The following is a 12,816-nucleotide window of genomic DNA, read 5'->3' as shown; positions in this document are numbered from 1 at the left end:
GGAATATAAAAATAAAATGCTGTCTCCAGTTTTTAGCCATTCAAATTCTATTTTTGACGAAGACTACAGAGAAATGCAAGTTCTATGGGATTAAAAGCAACCCTCTCCCTTTTTTTCTTCTGGATCTGTTTACTTGCATGCACAAAAAATTAAAATTGCTTAACTCATATCCAAAGGCTATCGTAAAATGAATTATTCACTCCAAGGCACTGAAAACGCAAACTCTCTCTTAGGAGCAGGTACGTGGTAAGCAACTTCAGGGTAGCTGCCGAGTAGAATATCAAGAAATTGGATCCAGCTGAGAATTCCAATTACCTAATGAGGGTGATCGGCTTTCACTTTAATTTCTAACTCGTTAACTTCTATCATACAAATCGTGCTTTAAAATCACGATTTAAAAGGGAAACAAATATTCAACTGGCCAGTGTATTTCATTCCCTTTTCTGGAGACGGGAATCTCAACTTACAAAGAAATACAAACGATAATGACTTAAGATGGAGCAGTAACAACGAACCCTTGAAAGGGTCCCCTACCGCTTTGTGTTAGTATATCGCCCAAAAGAAGGACACATCACGAGAAATTAGTGAGACACAAAGCGTAATTTTTATTAGTTTATTAGCAAATAAATAAATATTACACCTAACTCTAGCAAAACTCCAGCACTGTCCCCAGGCAGCTATTATTCAGTCCGAGTTATTATTAATAATTTCCTAGCCAGGCTATGACTGCCGGTGTGAATCAGCCAGCGCCAGGCCCCTCTCCATCCGCCGCCCCCGCCGCAGTCAGGGCTTGGCACAGAAGATGCTAGGTGTTTGCGCCACAGTGATCTGCCTTTGCTTTGTGTCTGTGCTGCAGGTGTGGAGGAGGAAGAACAGAAGACAAGCTGGTGGCCGGCGGTCGCTGAGCATTCCCCAGCCCCTCGAGCAAACCTCTTCTCCATGGCAGGAAAAGCCCGCGGACCTACCCACTGGGGCGGCCAGAGGGCGTGAGCGCCGTAGCCCAGGACCTGGCGGCCGGGGGCGCCAGCCCCTCATGTTCTGCAGAAGGCGCAAATGTGAGCAGGCAGTGGCGGGGAAAGCCCTCCGCCCCCGCCAGGGGGACCCGGGAAGCCCGCGCGGGCTCCTCCCGCGGACGAAGGGGATCCCCTCCTCCGGCCCCGCCCCCATCCTCCCCAGGCCCAGGCGCCAAGGAGGTTAACCCTACCCGCGCCGCTGCGCATTAGGGCGAGAGCACCGCGCAGCCAATCCCGACTCCCCGGCGCCAGAGACCAGCGGCGTGGGGGAAGATCGGTTAGCCGGGCCCGTTCGGGTCTCGCAGCGGCCAAACAGGGACTCAGGCCCCGGGGTTCTCACTAAGCCCTGCTGCACTGGCTTAGCTAGTCGTCAAACTTTTTCTCTCCAAAGCGGGTGCCCCCGCAGTTATTTGGCGGGCAGCCGGCAGCCCACTCTCAGCGGGACAATTAGGGAGAAGTGGGCGTGGGGCGAGGAGGCTGCTGTTCTGCAGCTCTAAGAGGCGTGCATGCCGGTGGAGGAGTGGCCCGGGTTCCGCACTGTTCCCTCGCCTGACCCCCTGGCTGGGGTGGCTCAACGTGCTGCAGTGCCCGGTGCAGGGGATCTAGACTACGCGTCCGGCACTAGTTAGGGGGGTGGTGGCACGGGAAGGAGGGGACGCCTTTTTTTCCCTCCTCTCTCTGCAGACCCGCTGCACTACCTGGTGGTGCTCACGGGTGCTCCCAATCAGCAGGTGGAACCCCCGCCCTCACCCTGTCCTGGCCTGCGCTTCCGAGGGTTTTCATCCTGCGGATTCTCCCCCCCACCCCGCCCCCATCTCTCTCTCTCTCACACGCTCCCCTAAACCGCGCGCACTGCAAACTCAGTCTTGGTCCCCGCAGGTGATGTCATGCCCATTGTTTTGGTGAGCCCAACCAATTGGACGCGCCGCCTGGATTCTACCGGAGCCGGCATGGGCCCTTCCTCGCACCAGCAGCAGGAGTCTCCGCTCCCTACCATAACGCATTGCGCAGGGTGCACCACCGCCTGGTCTCCCTGCAGCTTTAACAGCCCTGACATGGAAACCCCATTGCAGTTCCAGCGCGGCTTCTTCTCAGAGCAGCCGCCACCGCCACCGCTCTCCTCACACCTGCATTGCCAGCAGCAGCAGCAGAGCCAGGACAAGCCGTGCCCGCCCTTCGCGCCCCTCCCGCACCCTCACCACCCCCCGCACCTCGCGCACCAGCAGCAGGGCAGCGGCGGCAGCAGCCCATGCCTCCGGTGCAACAGCTGCGCCTCCTCCGGTGCCCCGGGGGCGGGGGCGGGGGATAACCTGTCCCTGCTGCTCCGCACCTCCTCGCCCGGCGGCGCCTTCCGGACCCGTACCTCCTCGCCGCTGTCAGGCTCTTCGTGCTGCTGCTGCTGCTCGTCGCGCCGGGGCAGCCAGCTCAATGTGAGCGAGCTGACGCCGTCCAGCCATGCCAGTGCGCTCCGGCAGCAGTACGCGCAGCAGCCGGCGTCCGCCTCCCAGTACCACCAGTGCCACAGCCTGCAGCCCGCCGCCAGCCCCACGGGCAGCCTCGGCAGCCTGGGCTCCGGGCCCCCGCTCTCGCACCACCACCACCACCACCACCACCCGCACCCGGCGCACCACCAGCACAGCCAGCCCCAGGCGCGCCGCGAGAGCAACCCCTTCACCGAAATAGCCATGAGCAGCTGTAGGTACAACGGGGGCGTCATGCGGCCGCTCAGCAACTTGAGCGCGTCCCGCCGGAACCTGCACGAGATGGACTCCGAGGCACAGCCCCTACAGCCCCCGGCGTCTGTCGGAGGAGGTGGCGGTGCGTCCTCCCCGTCTGCAGCCGCGGCCGCCGCCGCTTCGTCCTCAGCCCCGGAGATCGTGGTATCTAAGCCGGAGCACAACAACTCCAATAACCTGGCGCTCTACGGAGCCGGCGGCGGAGGCAGCGCTGGAGGCGGCGGCGGCGGTGGCAGCGGGCATGGCAGCAGCGGTGGCACCAAGTCCAGCAAAAAGAAGAACCAGAACATCGGCTACAAGCTGGGCCACCGGCGCGCCCTGTTCGAGAAGCGCAAGCGGCTCAGCGACTACGCGCTCATCTTCGGCATGTTCGGCATCGTGGTCATGGTCATCGAGACCGAGCTGTCGTGGGGCGCCTACGACAAGGTAAGTGCTCCAGCCCTTTGCTCACCGTTCCCGGGCCGCAGAGCCGGACACCGGGTGGTTGGGATGGGCGCTGGTGGGAACTCTCTGCCTGCCAGTTCCGAGCTTTTCCCGGACAATCGGAGGTGCCCGCCGGGACGGCGAGCACCGCTGAGACTCGCTCCCCTAATCCGCAAGGCAACTCTGGAGAGGAAGCTTTTCCGCGCGCAAAGTTCTGGAGGCAGTGAATGCCCAGCGAGTTTGGGCACGTTGAAGAAGTGATTTCAGGAGTCGGTGAGGAAAGCATGCTCTGTTCCTCTCCTGGTGCTCACGATGTCGGAGGCCCCTTTCAAACCCAAGCGCTTAAACTCAAGGATAACTTCCTCTCGGGTTTTGAGAGCCACAAGCTGCGCTTGGGTCTGTGTTGTCGAGGACCCCGCTGCTTGGCCTTCCGGGATCTCCTCTCTCACTTTCCTGTGAGGCCAAGTGATCTGACAGATCACAGAGCCGAGACAGGTGCCCCTACCCCCATCCTCCTCCTGGGAATTCAGGTCCCCTTGCTGGGGATTGACCGACCCCCCGGATCTTAAAGGTGGTTAAAAGTGCTTCTTAACATCATTGAGATTTTCAAAGCACTTTTATATGTTTCTCTACCGTTAGGATAATGGAAGGATAATCAAATGTACATAACTAATTATAATGTATGAATTATAATCTGTTTCAAAGTCAAACTTATACATTATTTTTAGAATCTATGGCTATTGGGAGATATGACCAGACTTAAGCAAATGAATTAAGTTAAAGTGTTTTTTTTTTTTTTTTTTTTTTTTTTTAAAAAAGTGCTTCTGTCTGTGTTGCAGGCGTCGCTGTATTCCTTAGCTCTGAAATGCCTTATCAGTCTCTCCACGATCATCCTGCTCGGTCTGATCATCGTGTACCACGCCAGGGAAATACAGGTAACTTCGGGGTTCTGCTGTTTATGAATGACTCCAGCCGGGGGAAGTGCAAGGCAGCAAACGCTTTTTCCAAGCTCTCGTGTCCTTGCTTGAGGTTACAGAAGACACACGCTGTATTCTTACCTTAGCACCTGACCTGTTCTTTCAAGAAGTTAAAAACAAAACAAACAGTGCAGCATGTAAATGTGCAGTAGTTTCCAGGATGTATTTGTTAAGCCTTTCAGATTTTCCCCTCTCTTCTTTAGGTAGATCCACTTCTCCATATCAGTCACTGTATTTGTTTTGCTCAAGGCCAGTTCTATACTAGCCTTAGTCCGCCAGGTAAATGTGTATTCTTGTCTAATAAACATTTAACAAGATGGGTGGGTCATTATGGAAGATTGCGCCCATGTGTATCACCTTCCATAACTGTAGCTTAGAGAAGAAAATAGGCCCGTGATATTCCTTGCTAATGTATATCAATAAGACAGGAAGAAAACTCTAACCTTCTCTATATCTTACTGTAAAATTGAAGGAAAAAATCTGTTGTAAATTAAGAATACAAATTCTGTATATCTGGTAGTTTGGTAGATTTTCAGGTACAATCATTACATTATTTATTAAAAATGTCACTTAAGAGCAAAGGCCACTGCCCTTGTGAGTGAACTTGTTAGGAAAATGTTTGTTTTGTTTAAATGTAGCCAGGAACTCTATTGTTAGATTTGACTGTTACCATTTCAGAATAGTCCGTCTAAAATTCATGGGTTGTCTTTTAAGTTGTTTATTTTGCTGTAGCTTTCAGTTAAAGGAATGTTAAGGTTTGGGAATAAAATAACTAGAGTTTTCAAAAATTAAGAGAGATTGAGATTTTCCAGTTTAGAACTTACACTAATATGCTTTTTCTGATTTTTTTTGGATCAGGTGTTAGGCATTTGGTGGAACTATTAAACCCTCGAATTTAGGCTGCTTTCCTTTAGGAGTTGCCGTTGAATTTAAATAACTTAGTATTAATTATAAGTTAAATTAATTTTAAGTTAGTAATTTGCAAAAACGTACTAAATATGGAAGAAACCAATTTTAACTATTGCCCAAGCAAAATAAAGATACACATGACCGCACATGAGGGGGGAGAAATTACTTCATCATGCTTTCAAATTTGCAAAGACTTTGAAAAGTGTGATTTTGAAGGAAGGAGGATAGAGATTAAGAATTAGAAAGAGTGAGAATATTTAGAGGTAAGTAATAAAACTGCACTGCCAAAACAAGGCAAACGCGTTTGGACCCTTTAAAATTTTAATAATTCACACATCTTTAATTACTCCTCAGTTTACTATTAAATAATTACACATCTTTAATTCAGCACTAATGATTGTGGGCTTTTGAGATTCTTTCAAACATTTTAAAGTAATACTAAAATGTAACTTAAGCATCATGAGAGTATCTTTTCATTTTGACTTGAAGGGTAGACACTTAAGGCTAGGGAACAAAATAGGTCTAATGGCCCTTTGACTTGGTTTACAGATGAGGTACCTGCAGTCAGAAGAGGTGACCAGCTTGCCAGATTCCACAGTTAGACAGTGCAGAGCGTGACCAGGCCTGTCCTCCCAGCTTCCACCCAGAATGCTTCCTGCTGCACTCTGCTACTGCTTGTTAGCAACCCTGAACGTGGACATGTCTTTGTCTGTGGTTCCTCTCTAAATCCATACATTTGGTATTTGAATAGGGTTAGACTTAAACGGTTTTTCTAAAATCTTCTTAGGTATTTATAAAAATCAAGTAATTTAATTTTTTTTTTTTTTTGGCTTGAAGACCAGAGTAGTTTTATTTAATCCACCCTAGAAAGAGACCTTGCTGTTTTGTTTTTTTTCTTAATTAAACATCAGCTTTCGTATTATTCCTGTTCCTTCTGAAAAACACACAGCAAAACAAGCATTCAAGGCGGAGGACATTTGATGGTATTAACACCAAGAACAAAGTGTCTTCCTGAAAATGCTAACCTTTTAAGAATTATGGGGAGATTTTTTTGAAATAACTTATAGGAGTTTGTGAAGACCAAACGTTGGCCATTAACATTGGCCAGATGTTAATTACGTGGTGTAAAAAATTTTTGATAGCATATTAGAACTCTTAAAACTTAGAGAAAGTAATGCAAATAAAAGAAGTCATATTTTTAAAGATCATTTCACACTTGAAAGAATTCCACCCCTGGCTAATTTTGAGGACCATTTCTGTTATACAAATGCATAGATATATTGATTAGAGTACGAAGAGCACGGGTGATAAAAATGAAGACATGAATTCCCCCTCTAAGGGTTATAAGCACAGTGAACCTCTTTATTGTTGGGGCAACATAAACATCACAAAAAGTTATATTTTTATAATTGGAATTATCTGACCTGATACATGGTTTCTGCTAAACCAACCACACTTAAGATAATTTCAAAATGGATGCTCAGGTAATATCATTTAGTTGTTTTGGATGTAGCTTTTACATTCAGTGTTTAATCTAGAGTGATTTTTGTTTTCCTCAAGCTGAAGTTCCAAATTCTTACCTGAGATGCTTTTTTAAAAATATGAAATGGAAAAGGACCAAATAAATGTGGAGACCCTGAGCTGGAAATCAAGAACCAGAAAAAACATGTTCTAATTTATCCAGAGAGTAGTCAGTGATTGCTGCTGAAATAGTTCACTCTGAAACACAGTAAAATCAAGTGCATAGGCTAATGTATCCATGTGTGGAAAATGATGAACTGACCCCTTTTTAACTTATTGATGTCACTGCTATAGATGTACTTCTTTCATAAGTTTTAAGCAAATCGGTACTTCTCAGTTTACTATTAAGAATTCTAAGTATATAGATTAGCTTTGAGTTAAGGAACTCAATGCAGGGCTTATGCTGCTGTTCAGAGCATGTTCTTGGGCATAGCATGCAGTCTAATGTGACACTTCCTCTTTTTCTTTTTAGCAGAGCAGTATGATGATTGGATAGTGAGAGCTAGCTAGCATGGGTTTCTGGTACATGGTAGGATTTCTTACTGCATTCAGGAAAAGTAAGTGTTATAGCCAATGTTCTGGCTCTCTGTCCACCGGAATTGCTTTAACGAAGCTTGGGGAGGCCCTGACATTTCCATGGAGAACCTTGGAAAGCAAGTCAGTGTGACCTTTTATAAAATGTTTATACACAGTCTATCAAAATAGATGGTTCAGGTGAGTCATGGACAGAAGTGCTTGAATTAAAATAGTGTGATGGAGAGGCTTTGTAAGAACTTAGCTCAGTACATTTCAGCTTTGGTGTCATTTTTTCAGTACCACAGACAGCTCAATGCACCAGGCTATAGTTTGCTCATTTCACTAATTACTTTTACATCCCCCCAAAACAAAAATGAAATTACTTTTTTGAGGGGAGGGGTCAGAAAGCTTATATAAAATCAGATTTAGTGGGAGCAGATTTTCAGCTAAGTAGATATTAGATTTTTTCTAATAGACATTTGGCCTTACTTTCTATATTCATCAGTAAAGTCAAAAAATGATGAATAGATACATAAAATAAATTTTAGCAAATGCCTTTGTATCACAACCTTCTGACAAAGGAAAAGTACTATGGGGATTGCTTCATACAGTTTGGAAAGGTCACTTGATACTTTAAGTAGCTTCCCCACCTCAAGTCCAAGGTCAAATAATAGGAAAAACAGAGGCATGATTTCCTGTGACTTTTCTTTTTCTCCCCCCCTCTTCTGTAGGGTTGGAAGCATTTGTTTGATGGAAATAAGAACAAAACAATGTTCAAGTACTCTTTAAGATCTTCAACATCCAATAAGTTGAATGTAGATTGCACTTCATCTTTTCAACTTTAGTGTACTCGACTTTCTCTTGTGGAAGCAATTTTAGTTGAAAGAGTTGTTTAGTATTTTGAGATAGGCAAATACAAGATTCTAAGTTGGGAAGAAAACCCCTCGGACTGTGATCTTTCTGGTTCTCATGGGATTTGGCAGAATGGAGAGTACTATACTTTAAAGTTGAAAATGGTTTTATTTCCTTGGTTTTGTTTTGGTAATAATGTAATTATAGAATAAATAGCACTAAGGGAAACACTGATTTTCCCCTGGTATCTCTTGCAGTGGAATAACTACACATTCTCCCTTAAGTGAGCTTTTCAGAGATGGATGATATACATCTAAAAGTGGAAGAGCAGAGATGAAAATTACCCCTTACCTGTGCATGTAGGCCACACAAAGGGGGAAGGAGTGAGTGTGGGCAGGGACCTCAGCAACCTCTGAAGTCTCCTGGACTGGTTGAGGAGGGGTGGCTACGTGCCCACTGAATAGACTCTGGCTCACCTTGTGGAGAATGGAAAAGAATGCTCGCTTTCCCACTCCTGCAGAGAGCAAGTAGATGCTTCCAGACCATGCAGAAAATACTGCATATAGCTATTATTCTTATTAATAAAATAATAATGACTACACACAGTGAAAATAACTGGTACAGAAGAGCTTAAAATAAATATGATAGTCACATTCTCAATCCAGTGTTTCAGAGACAACCACTTTTAAATTTCTCATACATTTCTCCAGAATTTTCAAAAATGAATATTTAGTTGTGTTTAGAGACACACATACTGTGCTTTTCTTGCTTAATATACCGTGAAGGTTTTTTATTGTCAGCACATGGAAACCCATCTCATTCTTTCTTAGCAACTGTTTATTATCCCATTTTATGGATGCACTGTGGCTTACTGTTAAGCTTTTGCTGTTGTAAGCCATAATAAAAATGAACACTCTTGTATACTATTTAAATCTACTAATTAGAGGATACACATATGGCATATATCCAGCAGACAGATTGCTGAATCAAAGGGAGCTTGTATTTTAAATGGAAAGTACTGCCCACCAGCCCTTTAGAAAGGTCTTCAGAGTTCTCATTCTCGGCTTCCCTACACACTATTTCCCCACAGCATTGTTAACACTGAATGTTATAAAAAGGAATTTTAAATATCTTTGGCTTTGTAAAGTTTACTATCTTCCTGAAAAATCATTGTCTTTTTTTTTTGGTGAAAAATTCAAGGACAAAACTCATGGCCTCATAGGCTTATTAGCAACATTTTGCAATATCTAGGTGGTGCATGATCTAATCTGCTGACAAAATGACCAATCCTTGTAAAGGTGCCATCAGAAGCAAGTATTGGCCATATTTTTGGCTTTTTTACTTGAAGAAAAGTTAGAGATGAAGGAAGCTAAAAGAGTAGAAGGAATGATCTTCGACTGGTCTTTAGGTCTCTCGTATATCTATAGTATGAGGGAGAGAAGAGTTAACTCTTTGACTGTAAGACTCCAGAAGATCATGAAGTGGATACCTTGTCTGAATTGCTTTGTTGTGTGGTGGTCAGCTCCACAACCGCTGTCTATATTGCCAGCAACTTCTACAGAGTTGTAATGAGACCCTCAGTCCCTTTGACTTCGTGTATACCCTGTAGTAACGAAATCACTCAGGACCAATTTTCTCTGCCTGCTTGTATAAAGATCTCTGCATTATTAATGGGTGTGACACTAAATAAAGCGATCCTGGTGTGTTTACAGAGCAGCATCACAAATGAATGAAGAGTGGAACTTTAGGTTTAGTGCAAGTGGGTTCGCTTGATCTGCCAACTCGTTTCTGGGCCACGTTTTGTACAGCTCGGAAAGGAGACCACTGTGGGCTGTCATTGTCCCAAACCACATCTGGCAGGGTGGACAGAGGGAGCCTGCACTGATTTAACTTCAGGAAGTTACTTTTGGTCAGGGTACAAAGTGGTTTCATGGGGCCGTTTTAGTGAGAATTTCCTCTCATTAGGAAATATGATGTTTGCTACTTTGGGAGTATATGTTTAACCTGAAACTCCTTTAGAATTCTCTTTATAGAACTGCAAACTGTGTGGAGAGGACCTGAATTGTTATCTGGCCCAGGATCCCACCCAGCATGGAAACTCCCTTTATGTCATCTCAGATAAAAGCGGCCACCCAATTTCTGCTTGAACCCTCTTCCCATGATGGTCAGTTTGTCTGTACAAGGCTGTCTATTCCATTGCCAGGCAACTCTTAATTTTAGGAAGATTTTCCTTATGTTGGGAGTGAAGTCTGGTTTTATTCCTTCCCATATTCAACATTGAAAAAGTTTTTGAGCTCTGCTAATACAATGAGGAATAAGACAGTAAGGTTCCTTCCCTCTTGGAACTGACATTCCAAGCAGGCGGGGTTAAGGAGAGAGACAAAAATTAAGTAAAGGAAGAAAATCCTTGGAAGTTGTGATAAGTGTCGTAAAGGGGCCATGAAAGGCTGTGATAGAAAATAATTGGGGGCAGAGCGTTGTACACATCAGACAGGGTGGTCCTGGGAGCAGTCTCTAAGGAAGTGACTTTTAAGCTGAGACATAAAGGAAAAGAAGTTACCAGCTATTGGTAGAGTCTGGAGGAACAAACTTTTCCAAGCCCTCGTGGCTGAAAGGAGTTTCCTGCACTTTTACAATTGAGAGCGAACCAGTGTGGCCCAAGCAGGGCGACGGTGATTCTGGATGGGGTGAGAGTGGATAGGCAGGGGTCTGATACTGAAGTGTCCTGAGACCATTACAAGAATTTTGTGATGTTTTCTTCAAAGTGCATGAGGCCACCATTAAAGCACAGAAGAGTCATGATCCAGCTTATTGTTTAAGCAGACCTTTTGTTGAAGCTCTGAGGAGATTGGTCTGGAGACCCTTGGCAAGTCACATTTAGAGATGACGCTCACTTGGCTTGGGTAGTAGTGATGGAAGTGAAGAGAAGTGGTCTGATTCAAGATCCAGGTTGGAGGTAGAATGGACATCTTAGTGATTGGGTATGACAGGTGAGGGCAAGAGGTGATGCTAAGATGATTCTCAGGGTTCTGGGTGGAGCATCTGAGTGTGTTATGCTGACAGGGGAGAACTCACATTGAAGGGTAGCATGTGGAATCAGGAATGCTTCTGGTGGAAATGCTTCTGATTATACAAGAGAACCCTGAGTTCAGAGAAAAGGTGTGGAGTGGAAATTTAAATTGGCCAGTAATCAGCGTAGAGACTATTTAAACCCACAGGAATTGATAAAATCACTGAGAGAAAATAGAGGAATGAGAGAAGAAGGTCGAGAGCAGATCAACCTCTGACATCTAGAGGTTGTATGAAGCAGGAACTAGAGAAAAGAGATAAGGATGACTTGTCCTAGAGGTGGTAATGGGAGTGTTGGAAGGAGGGCACAGAGCTGTTTACTGAATGCCATGAAGTCAGTTAATATCGGGTAGAGAGGTGCCTTTTGGATTTGGCAAGTTCAAGGTCGTTGCTGACCTTGATGAGCAGTTTCAGTGGAATGGTAGAAACAGAACACAGACTGTAATTTCCAGTATAACAGAGTAATTTGATTCCCCCTCTTCCCAGAATTACAGAGCAAACATTTAAATATTGGTTAGGTCCCTTTAAATGCCCACCTAATTAAATAGTCCCCGTTTCTTTGAATTTTCCCAATCAGGCTTAGAATGTCCCTGATCATATTCTTCTGGACTTACTCTGTTTTGTTGAATTCCCACTTTGAGTAAGGTCAGAAATGTACTCAGTACTTTCAGATGGGATCTGCCAGTGTACTTGTTACCTCCGTTCAACAAAAATCCTCCATTGTGCCGACTGTTATTTAGTCTAAAATGGTCATTGCGTCACCCAAACTGTTGCCAAGTACACTTGTAAAATTGTTACTGAACTGAATGTAGGGCTTTACATTACTGACTCTGTTAAATAGCATCTTGGTTTCAGGTGAGTGTTTTAGCCTGTCAGAATTATTTGAATCATAATTGTGATGTTTATTTGACAAACACTTACTTAGGTTTGGAAAATGCTGTGTGTGGAGGGGGCTCTGGCATTGGAAAGACCCACATCAGTGCTAAATTCTGTTCCAGAAACATGGTCAATGTTAGTGGCTGTTACCCAGTTTTCACACATCCAACTCTTCCTAGCTTCTCACTAGCCATGACTTTGAAAAATGTAGCTTGGGTACCCATGCCGAAGGCACGGTCAGAGCTGAGAAGTAGGACCTTCTTTGTAGTTAGCCATCTCTTCATCCATGATATTTGGTTCAGCTTTTCACGTACTAACAACTCTCTGAACCCTGACTATCAGCCAGCCTACGTTTCTCTACAAGAATGTCATGAGGACTGTCAGATCCCTTGCTGAAATCCATGTATTCTGTGCAGTCTCATGATCTGCCAGTCTATTCATGATATCCAAGAAGGAAACAAGACTGATGAGCTTATCATTTTAAGCATTATAATATATTAGGCTTCGTGACCAAATGCCTTTTCTCTTAAAAATTTTGTTTTTTTCTCCAGATCATAAAATTAGTAAACATTTATGTTAGAAATCTGTAAAACATAGATAACATGAAAAAGAATATGTTAGTTTAATCTTACCACCCAGAGATAATTATTATTGTGATATAATGTATTTATATGAAGTAGATGGACCTGATATTTGCTATATATCAGGATAAGGAAATTTAGTCTTCTTTTCATGTAATTTTCTACTCATTTCCCCATGCCATTAAACATTCCAATTTTTTTTTTTTGCATCATATAGCTATAAGCAATTTATTTTTGGACCCTTAAGAAAAATTAGAAAGACCCTATTTAAAATATTTGTGTAATAAATACCTTTGCAGATGAACTTGTATAAGCACCTCTGATGATTTCCTAAGGAAAAATT

The 12,816-nt window shown here is 44.4% G+C and overlaps 1 protein-coding gene across 2 annotated transcripts in view; it reads left to right on the top strand.

Moving 5' to 3' along the window:
- Positions 1 to 802: 802 nt before the first annotated feature.
- Positions 803 to 12,816, top strand: part of KCNN2 (potassium calcium-activated channel subfamily N member 2) — a 173,998-nt gene continuing 161,984 nt past the window's right edge. The window contains exons 1-3 of one of the 2 annotated variants that reach the window (XM_024743366.1): positions 803 to 1,055; positions 1,893 to 3,175; positions 4,012 to 4,107. In XM_024743366.1, coding sequence (XP_024599134.1) covers positions 803 to 1,055; positions 1,893 to 3,175; positions 4,012 to 4,107 — 1,632 coding nt within the window. Of the gene's footprint in view, positions 1,056 to 1,892; positions 3,176 to 4,011; positions 4,108 to 12,816 lie in introns of those variants that run through there. The other variant, XM_024743367.1, reaches the window with a different exon arrangement.

This window comes from Neophocaena asiaeorientalis, unplaced genomic scaffold, assembly GCF_003031525.2.
Source record: "Neophocaena asiaeorientalis asiaeorientalis breed wild unplaced genomic scaffold, Neophocaena_asiaeorientalis_V1.1 scaffold26, whole genome shotgun sequence".
In the NCBI taxonomy this organism is placed as follows: domain Eukaryota; kingdom Metazoa; phylum Chordata; class Mammalia; order Artiodactyla; family Phocoenidae; genus Neophocaena; species Neophocaena asiaeorientalis.
This window is presented reverse-complemented; position numbering and strand designations above follow the sequence as displayed.